Below are 15,799 nucleotides of genomic sequence, written 5' to 3'. Positions count from 1 at the left end.
TGTTCGTCGTACTTGTACACGCTGTTTTCTAAAGAATTTAAACTGATCACGTTTCGTTTCGCTCGACGTAACTGAAAACTAACGCTTTGTCATCTAGGAAACTAATTTATTAACACCATAGCTCCATCATAAAGATGGCTTTCAAATTGAATTGTTCATGTTAGAAAAAATTAGGTCGTTTTTGAGCAAAAAGATCACTCTTATCCAAAAACATAGACAGTCGTTGAAAATTCTAATCTAAAATAGAAGAATGTACACAAACGAAATCGTAACAAGAAATGAAATAAAATTTTTGAAATTTGAATAATTTATTTTATAATAATTTTAGAGATCACAGAGATGACGAATTCATACAATATAAGTTCACAAAACAAAAGCAAAGGGGGTATTCTTTAAAGATAAACACAACAGAAAAATCGCTCAAAATGGCTAATAACTTTGTTGTATTAGAAGAAATAAGGAATCAATAACATTTAATCATAGCAAGGAGGTTTTTTAAAATTAAAATTAGCATTCTTCCAAAAGAAAGAACTGGGTATACATAATTAACATATAACTTCAAACAAAGGTAGATCTTCCAAAATTATGGCCACATGAGCGGTTTGAAAAAATATACTTAACTAACAAATGAAATAAAATAATTCATAACATTTCAATAACTAACTGGTTAAAAAAGGTAAAAAGTCCCTTTATAAAATAATTTGTAATAAGATCAATGAAAATGGTACCTATTCAACGAAGGAATAATCCTCGAAGAAATGTTCTAATGATGTACGATGTATTTGAAAAAGCAGCTTTAAAATCTTGCACTTAATTAATATAATCTGGATTCGATTTAGGAATTTATAATTATGCGTAGTTTAAAAAATGCCAAGCCCAAAATAAAAAAAATTTCACTATTAACATGATTCTGAAATTATAAACATATCAAAGATGATTTTCAAAAAATAATAATAGTAAAAAATTAAAATGATTATTCAGAACCTGGCGACAAAAAGGACTAGAAATATGATTACTATTTGTATAATAAAAAAAATTTAATACGAAATAAATAAAAATCTGAAAAAATTTAGCAATGAGTGTAAAAAGAAACACTGATTGAAATTTACACGCCTCGGTACGTACTTAAAATTAATATTCACTTATGTATATTGAGATCAAATAAATATTTGAAATAAATACCTCCTGTATCGAAATTTGTTTTAAATGTCACGTTTTTTAAGATTCGGCGAACATCATACTCGGTTATTTTTCGAAACATTATGCGAAGCCCAATTTAGAGATGTTTTCCAAGAATTACTCAAAGCTTCCTCGAACTTCATCTGGAAATGTACCTCTGCTTCCTCTTCAGATTTGTGTAATACCTACGTACATCATGATTGTGATTAAAAATAAGACTAAAGATATTTTCTCCATTACTTTTAAGATAAATTTACCAATGACTCGTGAAGATAATTTAAATCGGCTTCAGAAGACAACTCCGGTAAACCAGTTGAAATCATCATGGCGAACAACGATAAAATTAAGGAGCCATGTTTTCTCAAGATCAAAAATGCCTGAAAAAAAAGTCAATTAAAAACATCCCATTACCAAATTTAAAAAAAAAAAAACTTCTACTTACATTTTTACATAATTTCTGGAACGTTTGAAATTCGACAATTTCTCCTTTAGTTTGTCCTTTATTGATCACGTGAACAAAATCATGAGTCAATACGAATGGTACTCTTTCTCTCCGGAACCCAAATTTCTCTTTGAAATGGCCCAAAATATGCCCGAAGTCGATATGAAACAACTAAAACATACACCATGCAAATTTAATTTAAGATTCTGTTTGTATACGCAACTGCAAAGATGTTCTTGATTTGAAAAAAAAGAAGGAAAAATACCTGTCCTGTTCTTTTCACCATAATATTATCTGAATGTCTATCGGCGATTCCTAGCACAAATGTAGCCACACAATAACCAGCGCAAGAATATGTAAACTCTTCAATTGCTTTATTAAGAGCTTGCTCTGTAGTATTATGCTCTTTCAACCAAGCTAAAAAAATAATGAAATTAAATAAATAAGTTTTCAGATCTTTTGTATTAAAATTTGTGTTTGTTTTTTCTTACCTAACAAAGAACCTTTTCTGAAAGCCGACGTCGCAGAAAATATACCTTTTTCTTTTTGTATATTAGCTATAGTTTCAGCATTCAACACAACTTCGATCAATCCTACTTTATTGTCTGTTGAAATACAACCATAAGGATTCATTCTGCAAAACAGTAACCAAATCAGGTAAACAATTTATTTTGTATGTCTATTCCACCGACATGACCCCAGATAAAGATATTTACCTAAAATCTAAGCCATGCATTTTCCATAAATTATCCATTATACGAAGCATTTGCAACGTCAACATGTCCTGTCGAAGATCGTCACCATTTTTAAAAATTATATGAATGTCTTCTCCAAAACCGTCATCATTTTCGAATACAAGCCACAAGGGTCGAGCTTTACTGTCCATAACTCGGCATTTTTCAATCCTAAAATTTGAAAACCATTATTAAAAAGTGGATCACAGTAGAAAAAAATAAAATAAAAACTCTGCAAGATGAAAACATACTTTACACGTTTACACTTGAAACTCGGATCTAGGGGGTTACAAACTGAATAAAATGCTTCGGTACAGTGAGGTTCTTGAAAGTATTCTTGCACAAAACCTCTGATCTTATCTTTATCTTTTCTTTTACGGATCAATTCGTTGGTAGTTTTAAGTTTGTCTAGAAACCCCATTTGACGAATCAAAATCTTGACATGTTCCGGACTTCCTCTACAGTACGCTTCCAAAATGAGTCCAAAACGAACGGACACCGATTTTACTTTCATTTCCGACCTGCAAATATTTCAATTAATAAAACTCCAAACCGTTTTCTCAGGAATACGAAAGAATAAAAATACCTCAAGTGCCAAAATAAATAATGGCCAATTTTTTGATTATTCAAAGCTTTATGGAGTAAGAATTCTACTAAATCATTTTGTAGATAACATTCGTGTTTCAGAGCTTGAACCAATTGTAGGAGATACAACAGTAAATGATCATCCCTAAAAGAAAAGAAAATATGAAAATCAATCACATTTTTTCGCAATTAGTTGTTTAGGAGTAAAAGTAAACAAACATCGAATAATGCTGACAACGTACATCGTATTGTGTAAACAGCGTACAGCAAAACTTCGAACAGCCTGATCAGCATAAGCATAATCCAGCAGTTCTAATGCTTTTTGAGGAAGCAACGGAGGCCACTTTTGTAACAATGAAATAGCTTCAGAAACTTCCAATCTGTTATTCCAATCAACACAATCTAATAGCTTTGATAAAAGATGCGGATCTGAAGTAATTAGCTCGTATCGCAAAGCCCATAAATTCTTTCTTTCTTGTTCGTGTAATTCATAACGTGTAACATGATCGCTAATACTCCTAAAAATTGATGAAAGACATTAATTTCTCTAATTAAATTAACAGAAATCTTTGGTATGTAATAATGTGGATATTTACCGAACGTGATCTAATAAGACTTTTGATGACTGTTGAGTGCTTTCATTTTGTTCTTTCAGATCGGATCGTCCGTATTTTGCTGCGAAATCAACAATCGAGTCCACATCCGGATATACGATTACATCTTCGTGGAACCTATAAAATATTAATTACAGCGTATTATCGATGTTTACATTCATACGGAAATTAAAATCGTATGTTGAAATCTTACTTATGAAAGGATATTGAAAGAGCGGCATTATTTTTAGAATCAGGATTTGATACTACTGTGCTAAGTGGATGAAAGAGATTTTCACTTTGCAAATCTTCTGGTAATGACCATAAGTACATGGTAACTGAACCGGTTTTTAGTTGACCTTTGTAATCGAACACGGTAGTATTCACCCATCCCAAAGGATTCACGTAAAAATCTTGCTGTAAAGCAAAATACCATTGCGAACGATTAATACGACATCAATAATCAAGGGTACAAAATAATTTTTACAACGAACTTGATTTTGTAAATCTTTCAGTCGTTTCGTACGTATATTTTTAACAGATTTGCAAACTTCGTAAACAGCAAAACAGATTCTTGCCATGCGAGGAATGTCGCCGATTTTTATGTCGAAAGTTAAATCTTCTTCGTATTCGCAAGACCAATCTTTGACAAATGTTTCTATAGTACGTTTTGTCTCACATAAAGATTTGCCTCCATGAAATAAACCCGCATGAACGCCAACCTAAAACATTCATTCATTAGCATTAGAGTAAATGTGCATACAATAATGATGTTTATGATAATAAAAAATTGTGCTTACTTCAGCAGATTGCACGTTCAAGTTAGTAATGAAACACACTTTGAAGGAAAATTTTTCATCGATAGAGTACGAAGAAATGTATTTTCCCTTCTTTCTCAACGTTACCGACGAAAATGAAGAATTTATCCTGGAAGTATCAGTTTCTTCAGGTATTTCGTAAATATTTTCTTCGGGATGAACTGTTGAAAAAAAAAACAAAAAAAATGGTCTCATCAACATGATTTTCACACAAGTATCTGATGGGAAAAATTATGAACAAAAACTTACGTGGAACATTATGCACAGAAATCACAACCAGAGTTGGAGTTTTACTCTGCGTGAGCGATTCATAAATGTACGCATATTCGATGAGCTTATTATCACCATAAATATATTCTTCTCTGCCACATACTTTCAGAACAAAATCCGAGATGACTTCGTTTTTCTTTAAAAAATTTGTCGCTCGTTTATTTAAAATTAATTTTAATAGATGATCAGAGGTTCCAGTAACTGGTACGTTGAAAGTGAAAGTACTCTGTAATACGAAATTATTATTATAAAAAACGTTGAATTCCAAGAAACGATATCATCATCTACGTAACTCACTCAGTAACTTGATCGCACTTACATCATTATTTTCAAATTTAATCACAACCACAAAATGTCCGTCGCGTAATTTTTTAGGTATTGGGCTGTGATTAGATAAAATTTGTTGTTCGACCGGAATGAAAATCAATCTGGGAGGGAATTGGTACTTTATTTTCTGTATCCAAGTATACTCTTTTCTTTCTCGACAAACTTCTTCAGAGAGGTACTTCATTTTTGAACGAAACATGTTTACTTCGGTGTTTTTTAACGAATCGAACTCATGTAAACCTGTTTCAGAGACATATTGGTTTTAGATAGAATGATAATTTTTCAGTCAAGGAAATAATAATCAAACTTACTTTTTCCTATCAAACGCCCAATAAGAACATTGAAAGTGCTTTCGGCTTTATCATTTTGCTTCTCAACAATTCTAAGTGTGGCTCCAAAAGGTTTAACATCACATAATCGTTTATTTTCGTCGAATAATTCTTCCAATTCGGAATTAATATTGACGAAAACAAAACGATAAGTGGAAGAACAATGTAGCAGTCCATAAAGTGGGAATTTGGAAGATTCTTCCCACAAATCCTGAAAATGAAACAAGTCATGAATGAGTAAAAGAAATGCGATAGCGCATCATATTCATGCAATATTATTGATAATTTCAAGGGTAATGATTCTTACTTCTTTGATTTCATTGAATGTCGAGTTCTTTTTTACAGGTAATGGTATAAACACTCCATTTGGCATAAGACAATTTAGCTCCACTGATGTATCAGTATTGTTAGCCCAATAATCATAAGCAAATGCTCCGGGAAAGCTTTGAACAGTTTGAACCATTTCCATATCATATTAACACTCCATTATCAAAACAATATTAAACTGCTTATACATCGAATATAAATCAGTTCCACGAAGTATCAGGATTCCACCATTTGATCGGATTTAGAAATACATGAAAACTTAACGATAAAACAACAACGAAATGAAAGTACGGCAAGAGGTGTTAAAATTAATGATGATCAAACTTAATAATTATCTTCGCCATAGAACTGACTCGAGTTGACTTTTGTTTTTCCTTTATAAATAAATAATATCGTTAACATAACACCAACATTGTATACAATGCAATGATTGTACGGTATTAGTTGGAAATATAGGGTGTGCAAAAATTCTGGAAGCTCTATGCACTGTATTGAGGAGTTGCATAACCAAGGGACCACCAACCACAAGCCATGCCAATGCCATAAGGCATAAATTATTAAAAATTTAAATAACGTTTTTAAAATTTTTAAACGCAGTCAAGTGAAGTCAGTCAACAATGAGTCAAGTGTGATTGATTATGTTTGCAGTTTGAATGTGATTTAATAAAGTTTGTTAGAAGAAAAGAAAATAAAGAAATTGATAGAATCATTGAACAAATAATGTAGGTAAATGTTATTTATAATTTATAGCAAGCGATAAATAAATTTTATTAATTATTTTATTATTGAACCGCAAACACCAGAAAAATTGAAAATTCGGAATTCGGACATCGATTTCCACTTGACAAAGGATTTCTCCGAATTCTCTTCGAGTATTAATCTATTAATGTATCAAATTCGATTGAGTATGGATATATACATACTACAGAGAACGAGAAAAACATTCCTGACAGACTGACGTTGCCCTTTTTTCGATATCTTTTGTACTGTCAATCTCAATTATACTTGATCAATTTTTATCAACACTGTAAAATTAGCATCATCTGAGAGTCAGTCAAGTCAGTGTATCTTTCAAAAATTCTAAGTTTCAATTTCAAACAGAATTCGGATGTTTTAATAACTAATACGCGATGCTTAAAAGTTGTAACTGTTTTACTTGAGGAGCTTGGTGACAAAGTTAGACAAACGCCACGGAGGGCGCATACGGAAAGGGACCTAACGACCAAAAAAAAAAAAGTTCTCCGAAATTGTTGTAGGAACCCTTTACAGAGTTCCTACAACAATTTCGGAGAACTTTTTTTTTTTTTTTTTTGGTCGTTAGGTCCCTTTCCGTATGCGCCCTCCGTGGCGTTTGTCTAACTTTGTTACTAAGCTCCTCACTTTTAGTAAACAGAATCGAGTGTTACAAACACCAAAAACATGAAATGAATAATTTATTTTAAACAATAAAAAAAGGTACCTATTCAATTTTAAAGCAAGCCCTGTTTAAAAAATTTTCTATTTTCATCACTTTTTAGTTTTCAGTTTTTTTTTCATAAAATTATTGAAATACTACCTACAAGCAAACTGCAAAAGCAAAGCAAATGCAAAACCCGACTAAAAATTTCAAATTTAAAAAAAAAACGTGATTTTTTATTTTTTCATTTTTGTAAAGAAAATAAAAACACTAAACTAAACATGTCAGTGTCAGTATAAAAACATATTTTAAAATTAAATTCAAATTAAATTAAATTTCAAGTTTTTTTGTTTCAATTTTAAACCGGTTGTTTCATCAATTAAATGAAAAAAATCGAAATAAGGCCAATGTAAACTTTGAACTTCTAACAGTTCCAAGGAATATTTTCAACTTTCATTTTTCAAGTAGGTTTACAGTTTACATCTTTACATAAACATTTTCAAAAATGTTTTCAAATTTCAGCGAATTTTATTGAGTAGGTAGTAGGTACCAGCCACTAGGTAGTGCAATCCGCAATCCTTTCCGCAATCCGCATCACCTCGCATCATTTTGAGTTTTGACAACTTGATAAAATTAGCAAATATGTACTGAGGTGTTAAATTGAATATGAATTGAATTTGAACGCGTGCACTGCGATTTCTATGAGTATTCGAACTTTCAAACATCAAAGTACAGTACATAACAATGTCATAACATATTCAAAATAACATAAGTATTCTGCAAAAAATGTCGAAATTTTCTGTACGCCCTGTACTTTATACTCACAGGGGTTCCCAACTTCTGATTTCCGCGAGAATTCGGGAAATACCAAGAAGGTAATACCTGACAGACTGGTGCCAGCCTGGCCATAGTTGGCAAAGTTCGCGGAAACTGTGAACGCGTTCACGTTCACGCTCCCTGAGGTAGGAACGCGTTCGCGCTCACGTTCATCAGGCGCCATTCACGTTCACTTTCACGTTCATAAAAATGTCTATTTTTAAGCTTCAAAGTGATGAAAATGAGTCGAAAACGCATGTTGAAATCAGTACGTTCATCATATCGTTCTCCAAAAATTGAACGCGTTCACGCTCACGTTCACTGAAATCGAACGCGTTCGCGAACTTTCGCGTTCATGAACGGGTGAACGGGGTGAACTTTGCCAACTATGCAGCCTGCCTGGCCAATGCCAATGGTCAGAAAATAATGTGAACTTGATGATTTCGAATTTCAACAGTAGAGTCGATAGTGAATGAGGTAAGTCTCTCTCGTTCCCTCTTCACCATTTTGGTTCCCATAGTTTTTTTTTATCACCATTTACAATCACAACAGCAACAACCACATGATAAGAGTTGAAAGTGAAATTACTTTACTTTAAAATTTTAAATTATAAGAAAGTTTCAGTTTTACGATTCTCGATATACTTTTTGAATAAATTTTCACTTTCAGTTTTATTATACATTTTGGTTTAAGTCATGATGTGAATTACTTTAAAATGCCTGTTGTGCGTGAAGAAGAGTTTTCTCGGCAAAAAAAACCTGTTCGATATCCATACTGTGTTGTTTGGACGCCGATTCCAGTTTTAACGTATGTAATTCGTTCCTGCTTTATTTGTCGACCTTCATATTTTTGCAGAACATAATTATTCCACTTCATGGTGATTGTTTTTACAGATGGATATTTCCTTTGATTGGTCACACAGGAATTGCTACTTCAGAAGGAAAAATTCGAGACTTTGCAGGATCCTACTATGTTGCAGAAGATGACATGGCTTTCGGCGAACCAACTAAAATTTGGAAACTTAAATTAGATCGTGTACAAGGTGGTACTCGAGGATGGGATTATGCTGTAACTGAATCATCTTTGGACTATGGAGGAAGAATTGTACGTATTTTCATATGAAATCAGTCGGTCGCTATTTCAGTTGCTATAAATTGCCTAATTTGATGTTAAAAACCTAATCTTTTGTGTTTAGCACAATCTACTTATGGATAATTGCCACTCTCATGTAGCTAAAGCATTAAATTTGATGGAATATGACGGCAGAAAGAATTGGAATATGTTCAAAATCGCTTTGTACACTTTTACTTCTAGTCATTATGTTGAGTAAGTTCTATTTCTTCATAAATTAATTACTCGTATCAAAACATTAAGTATGTTTTTTAGACGGATTTTCGAAAATCTGGTTTTTGAACATTTTTTTTGAATCTCTTTTTAAAACACTTTTTAATATTCCAACCACAAACTTTCGAAACTTTAAGTCTTCTCCCTTACAATAAAGTCTCTAAAATCCATAATCCATTTTCAAAAGCTACTACCCTGGCAGATACTAGTGGATTCTATTTCTAACTCTACCAAAAACCATATTCTCGAAAATCTGCCAAAATCCGTAAATGTAAAAAAAACGTACTTTATAAATTAATTCTTCCATTCTATGTATTGTTTTCAGCAAAAGGTCGTGGATCAAAACATGGGGTCCATTTTGGATATTAGCTATGATTACGTTGTGCGCTGTCTTATTTTCCAACATATTTGTTTAAGTAGCTTTTTTCAAGCAATTTGTGTGCGTTATTAACAATTACCTACCTATAATGTTTTTCCATTTTTATTCAAGTTCAAACTATTTTATATCGACGATTTTTTAAATATTTTTTGTTCTATTCAATAAACGCGTGATTTATGTTATCCAAACTGAAATTATTTCAACAGTATTATTACCTATATGTAACTGAGCATTTTCTTTTTTTTTTTGAATTAAGTAACAAGAACCGTGTACAAAAAAATAAATATAATTATATGAATTAAATACAGTAATACTTATTGTTACAACTTATGATTACATATTATTATATTCGTACAAATTGAGTTGACTAACAACAGTTGTAATTCAACTCAATTTTCTCCTAAAACATCTTTTTCAAGACGACAATCATACTTGAATTCTTCTGAGTATAGTAACTTTCCAACACGATTCAGCGTATTTTTTACATCTTCTAGTATAGGATCACTGCTATTGAAAGTACTCATCTCTAGCGCTGGACTTAATTTGAATGGAATGCCATCCAGTGGATGAGAACTCTTTCCAGTAATTGGGCTACATGTGGGAACTGTGCTACTAGGAGCGTACGTAGGGATGCTCGGATTAACTGAATACGGTAGATTGGGAGTTAATGGATATAAACTGGAACTCTGTCCTGATTGATTATGCCCGTACATAGTAATTATTTCGAATCCGTCTTCAAATGAAACTGTTAGATTGTCGATTGATTCTTTACCAGAAGGTACTATATGTGAAAACTGTAAATAAAAGTACGATTTTAAAAATCCATAAACAAAGAAGTCTGTAATACTTTCAGTATCAATTCTAGAATATTGCACAGTAATAACAAATGTTTGCACAGACAGAAAGATGAATCAGAAGAATGATGCGTACATTACCTTCATGTTGCTAAATTACATTTACGTCGCACATCCTGCGATTCGTAGTTCCACAATTTTTCTCAACAACTTGTACAGAAAGACTCTACACGATGAAAACTATCACTTCATAAATTAACCAAATTAAATTAATTTAAGATTTATTTTAGATTATCAGATCGCAGAAAATATGAAAAATTATCAGTTTCTTGCAAAAGTTCAAAGTTGTGTTGTTTGTTACGTGGTGTTATCAATCTGCGAATCTGCATCTTCGGATATCTTCGACAATGCTCGGCCACAATTGGAGATTCCCCACTCCACCCTCTCACACCATTTTCTTATCAGTTATCATTCCAATTTTTTGAATTTTTCGCGAACAAAAATTTTCAAAACGAAAAGAGACTGAAAAAGTGAAACTCTGTGGAAATTTGTTTAAAATTTTACAATGAGGAGTACCCACTACAAAGAAACTGATACCTAATTTACATAATTATTGGTGAACTGTTGAAGAAATCTTGAGAAACGACCTGTAGAAGTATGGTAAACTGTTTGATTTTTTTACCGAATTTTTTAGATTCTCAGAAACATTCATCATTATTATTTGGAGTAGTTTCTCCGTATAAAACTGGAATTGCGATTTACATATTAGGAAGTAGTTGCAGTCCACAATGCAAATTTTTATCCCGCTATGAAGTTCTTGGAGAAATCTCTTCGAATGGATTTAAATCAGCTAGAAAGAATAAGTTCAATTTTTGGATTTCCATTAAATTCTTCCCAACTACTTCAAGCATTAAGAAAATAGCTGTCAATTCAGAAGTACTTTCATACGATGTGACGGTGGTTTTATACGACAAGGAATCCATTAAAAAGTCACCATTACTGAACACTGCTTATCGAAATACTCATCCGGAAGAAGCAGATTATTTATTTTGTCTAATTCATAATGTTCAAGAACAACCTGCGATATGTTGCGTGGAAGAGAAAATCCGAGGAAATTATGCTTTTGTAAATTTTTCGTTGGAAAAATTAGCATCTCTGCTGGAGTACTTGTTTCATCGTATTGGAGCAAACTGTTTCAAACGTTTATTTCTTGTGTCATCATTTGGATCGCATTTTTTCAATGTTCTGGAAACGTTTTCTTGCATGCTTCAGCAAATATTAAAAGACAAATACTTGAACATACCTTTTATGAATTACTTTGTGGCGAGGATTTGCGATGCTCTATTAGGACAAATCATCATTTACTACGTTTTAAGTTACACCACATCTGATGAACTATTCTCTGGGCTAACTCAATTCCAAGAAGTAAGTTCTGAAAAAAAAATTACACGTTTATTTGCATAATACGTACTTAATTATTGTACTTTTCTCTTTTTCATCCATAGTTCATCGTCACTTGTCTTAAAAATACAGTAGAATGGTTGATGGGAAGTCCAGCTGGCTTGAAATTGTACTGTCCTTTGAATAGCATACTTGGATCGTTTTGCCAATTTCATATTTCTTTATGGTGGACATTTCTAAGTAAGCATTTTTTTTTTCGAATTTTTATTCTCGTGGTTAAATCAGTTTATTAATGCTCAAATAATTTGCAGGTTTACTGAGCCCCTTTTTGAAAGTTGCGTTCAATTTTTTTCTCTTTTTGGGAAACTTTGGATTTTCGTTTCAAGTGTCCATGCTAGCCGATATTTTAGCCATCGTTAGCGTCCATATGTACTGCATTTATGTATATGCTTCAAGGTTAGTGCCATGTATTTCGAATTAGGTAATGTAATTTATGAAAATATGATTTTCACAAATGTGCCTTTTTTGTGTGTCTATGTTGTAGGTTGTATTATTTTCAGATGAAAGGTTTGAAAATTCTATCTCGTTTGTTTATTGGAAAAAAACGTAGTCCATTACCAGGAAATGTACATTCAGATCCTTATACCACCGAGCAACTGCTGTTTGGAACAGTTTCTTTCACCATTCTGTTATTTTTATTACCTACCACCCTAATTTATTATGCTGTTTTCACAGGGGTAAGAGATCTATCGCACAGATATAAGTTCGATTTAATTGATGGTAAATGACTTAGGTAGGTACTTGACGGTGAATTATTACTTTTGATATTTATTTAGATCAGAATAACACTAATCTTTGCCGGTGGACTTCTTACTCGTCTGAAATTTATTATGAACATATTTCCTGTATATTTGACGTTCCTTTGGTTTTACAATCCAATACTCTTGACTAGTAAGTTGAAAGTATTTTCATATAATTTACAGGTGTTTTCGCATATTTTAATCACTTTATTTATTTTGAATTGTATTTCATTTGTCAAGGTACCATGAGAGTAAATATGAAAGCAGATTACTTTCCTGATGGAACTTTAGTTAACCGAGTAAAACCAGTTTGTGAACCGTGGCGGAAAACTGTAGAAATTTGTATACCAAAAACCATTATAAAACCAGGAGAAATTGAATGGCGTAAGTTGACCGCAGATGTCTTAATGGGGAATCTGATATACACCGTGTAGTTCGATTACGTGCTAAATACACTCGAATGAAAGAATTTTTAAAAATAATCTAAAAATTGAAATTCTGCGATTCCTCTATGATGCTATTTTATGCGTTTCACTTTCGAGTGAAGAGAAGTTTACTAGGAAATAAGAAACCAGACCAAAAAACATATTTACAGGAGTTGTTAGCCAAAACAATCGAAATGTTGGTGAGATGCATCATTTTCCCTCACTTCAAGCATTTTTTGAGTTTAAAGAGAAATGAAATATGTAGGTTTGAAAAATTTTCATGTGAAAAAAATTCTGTGTGGACTATTGTTAATTTTTTTGTTTCTAAATGAATTTTAATAAGTTACCTAGTCAATTAATTGATTAAGTAAAAATGAAATTAGAGTACTTTTTAGTTTTTAATTCTAATAGAATTTCGTTCATGGAAATAAACTTTCGTTATTGTGACTTGGAAATTTAATCAACTTTTTTTTTCCAGTTTTTTCATGTAGATAGCTTTGTACTCTCAACCCATGCCTATAAGGCTATAAAGTAGGTACGAGGGATGAGGCAAGTTCTTCGTCTTTAGTTTTTTTATAAAATGAAAAAGAATCGTGCACTAAGTATGATTCAATTTTATAAATAATACCCGTGTGTGAGAACAAGGAAGATGGGCGAGATGGGCTGTAAAATCAAGTACCTTGGTGATTAAAAATCTGAATGATCAAAATCAACTGAAAACCAAATTACCTATTTTTGTATTACGGAGTGTATGCTACAAATCTGAATCGATCAGAACAACCTTAACTCAAATTCATTTTTCATTACTTCATTAGTTTTTTCGAAACTGAGCTCCGTTTTCTTGCCAATTCGAGAAAATTCGCAAATTATGATTCGAAAAAACCGCTCGGCGTCGGCGCTCAGCGCCCGGCGGACGTACCAGTATTGCGCGGTTGGCCTGAGAAAGCAAATGCAGGGGTTCCAATTCCGTTTTAATTCTGCTGTATTTCAACTGTGATATTCTAAAAATATCACAAGTATTTTTTAGACTAGTAAACATATCGAATAAGATTTTCACTGTGTTTTGTTACTATGCGTTGTCAAAATGATAAAAGAACGATTTTGTGTTTCTTTTTTTGTTAAAATTTGAATTTGTTACTCTATTTGCAATTTAATTAGTAATTTCGAAAATGTATCGTTACCTACATCGTAATCGTGATGTTTTAATAATGTAATCGAAACGATATTGTGACCAGTGATTATTCATTGTGGTAGTGGTAAATATTTAACAAATTGACGTTAATTGAAAAATTACGTTCTTCGACAATTATAATAAAGTAAACCCTTTATTCATAAAAAAATATTGTCGATGTTTTTTTTATTGTGAATTGAATACGTGTGGATAATTCGCTGCATTGATGACGTTCGCCTAATTTATTCCTGTGATCAATTTTTTTGAGTGAGTAGAAATTCATCTCATATGATAAGGTTACTGTGCAACCTTGAACTTTAATATTTATATAAACATGTTTTACTCCATTATTTACATGTAATGGTAGCTATATCATTTGATTATAAAGTTATATTTCAATTCTGTCCAATTGATATTATTTTATTTCAATATCACCCAATATAATTAACCACTAAGGCTGATTTGGAAATCGTTCGTGCCATCCAAGACGTACATATTTCGTTTTATAGGTTCTATTATCGAAAGTATAGAGAAATATTTTGAAAAGTTGTATTGTTAAATTGCATTCATTGCTTGCTAGAGTAATTACTTGTGGAAAATGAACCGCAGTGACGAAAACGAACGCGTTTTCAGTCGAGTGCTTCGAGCAACTCATCGAAATGTTTTCAGGGATATTTATGTAGGTACCTATATTACCCATTGCTGTAACATTTGAATGTATTACTTTGTTTCCATCATCGGCTGAAAAATGGGAGTATTATTTCATCTAAATATATCGTTTTATATAAACGAGTTGCAAATTCTGGTTCTTAATAAATTACTGATTATTGTTTGATTAATACCTACTCAGCTTCCTACCTACCTATGCATTTGGGCAGAATAAAAATACCTACCTACATTTTGAACACAAATTGATAAACGAATATGTATTTTCAACTAGTGTATTTTTCGTTTCATTTTTTCTCATTATCTGTAATGATGTTTTTTAGACGTTTGCCACTACCGAGTAAAATTGTTACCGCTGAAATTTATCTATGGATGTGATATAGCAAAACACCAACATGTCAACGGATTCCGGAAGCAGTAACGCAAGAACTGGTAAGTTTTACGATTCAATTTTTTTGTCGTAGTGTTATGAAACATGATAAATCAAGGTACACTGAGTTAATGGTACAAAAACACTGTAATTTTGTTAATTTTCGTGAGAGCTTTATCTCAGTATAGATTTTCATTCGTTATCATTTCATCAATTTTTTTTTAAATACTTGCATCGAAAAAATTGGTTACATTCGCACAAGTTTTAATCGAAGTATCTATACGACTTTGCTCTGAACATAATTTTGTATTTGGTTCAGATTATTTTATTACATTAAGTAGGTATTTTGTACCCTCTGTGTTGTGCGGCGTATTTTAATTTAAGTTCCGATATCATGATTTTTTGCGTGAATGACGTAAGCAGTTGAAGCTTTGAATTGTATGATTGGCAAAGACTTTGGGAAATTTGCGTTTCTAGTTCGCTGACGATTAAAATATAATGTGCATAATATCGTACAGAGAGTGCGTCGAAAGAGGTCAACCAAAGTTCACAGTTAGATTAAACAGAGTGAAAATAGAAAACTTGTTTATAAATGTTCAGAGCTTGTCTTTGAAATTTTTAGAGGGAAACAAC

General features: G+C 32.0%; 5 protein-coding genes across 5 annotated transcripts in view; 3 read left to right on the top strand and 2 right to left on the bottom strand.

Moving 5' to 3' along the window:
- Nucleotides 1–289: 289 nt before the first annotated feature.
- On the bottom strand, nt 290–6,042 carry Pi3K92E (phosphatidylinositol 3-kinase 92E). The gene is made up of 17 exons (XM_065344019.1): nt 5,585–6,042; nt 5,260–5,488; nt 4,941–5,188; nt 4,601–4,847; nt 4,334–4,512; nt 4,028–4,255; nt 3,748–3,950; nt 3,537–3,671; nt 3,183–3,458; nt 2,942–3,085; nt 2,607–2,876; nt 2,338–2,526; nt 2,113–2,255; nt 1,887–2,038; nt 1,622–1,792; nt 1,437–1,556; nt 290–1,364 (listed from the first exon to the last, which is right to left on the bottom strand). The coding sequence occupies exons 1-17, from the start codon at nt 5,744–5,746 to the stop codon at nt 1,236–1,238; spliced, it is 3,225 nt and encodes a 1,074-aa protein (XP_065200091.1). The 5' UTR covers nt 5,747–6,042; the 3' UTR covers nt 290–1,235.
- Nucleotides 6,043–8,352: 2,310 nt separating this feature from the next.
- LOC135831495 (transmembrane protein 222) lies at nt 8,353–9,721 on the top strand. The gene is made up of 4 exons (XM_065344017.1): nt 8,353–8,623; nt 8,710–8,920; nt 9,012–9,142; nt 9,486–9,721. Exons 1-4 carry the CDS (start codon nt 8,532–8,534, stop codon nt 9,574–9,576), a joined length of 525 nt encoding a protein of 174 aa, XP_065200089.1. The 5' UTR covers nt 8,353–8,531; the 3' UTR covers nt 9,577–9,721.
- An 88-nt stretch (nt 9,722–9,809) lies between these two features.
- LOC135831496 (uncharacterized) lies at nt 9,810–10,678 on the bottom strand. The gene is made up of 2 exons (XM_065344018.1): nt 10,475–10,678; nt 9,810–10,333 (listed from the first exon to the last, which is right to left on the bottom strand). The coding sequence occupies exons 1-2, from the start codon at nt 10,478–10,480 to the stop codon at nt 9,929–9,931; spliced, it is 411 nt and encodes a 136-aa protein (XP_065200090.1). The 5' UTR covers nt 10,481–10,678; the 3' UTR covers nt 9,810–9,928.
- Nucleotides 10,679–10,816: 138 nt separating this feature from the next.
- Nucleotides 10,817–13,406, top strand: PIG-Q (phosphatidylinositol glycan anchor biosynthesis class Q). Its single transcript, XM_065344016.1, has 6 exons — nt 10,817–11,758; nt 11,839–11,974; nt 12,046–12,190; nt 12,279–12,471; nt 12,571–12,685; nt 12,775–13,406. Exons 1-6 carry the CDS (start codon nt 10,991–10,993, stop codon nt 12,966–12,968), a joined length of 1,551 nt encoding a protein of 516 aa, XP_065200088.1. The 5' UTR covers nt 10,817–10,990; the 3' UTR covers nt 12,969–13,406.
- A 604-nt stretch (nt 13,407–14,010) lies between these two features.
- The window catches only part of HDAC4 (histone deacetylase 4), a 57,126-nt gene continuing 55,337 nt past the window's right edge, over nt 14,011–15,799 (top strand). The window contains exons 1-2 of the mRNA XM_065344009.1: nt 14,011–14,397; nt 15,120–15,228. Coding sequence (XP_065200081.1) covers nt 15,192–15,228 — 37 coding nt within the window. The 5' untranslated portion in view covers nt 14,011–14,397; nt 15,120–15,191. The remainder of the gene's footprint in view (nt 14,398–15,119; nt 15,229–15,799) is intronic.

Source organism: Planococcus citri, chromosome 1 (genome assembly GCF_950023065.1).
Source record: "Planococcus citri chromosome 1, ihPlaCitr1.1, whole genome shotgun sequence".
In the NCBI taxonomy this organism is placed as follows: Eukaryota; Metazoa; Arthropoda; class Insecta; order Hemiptera; family Pseudococcidae; genus Planococcus; species Planococcus citri.
The sequence above is the reverse complement of the archived record's forward strand: the minus strand, read 5'-3'. Positions and strand labels throughout refer to the sequence as shown.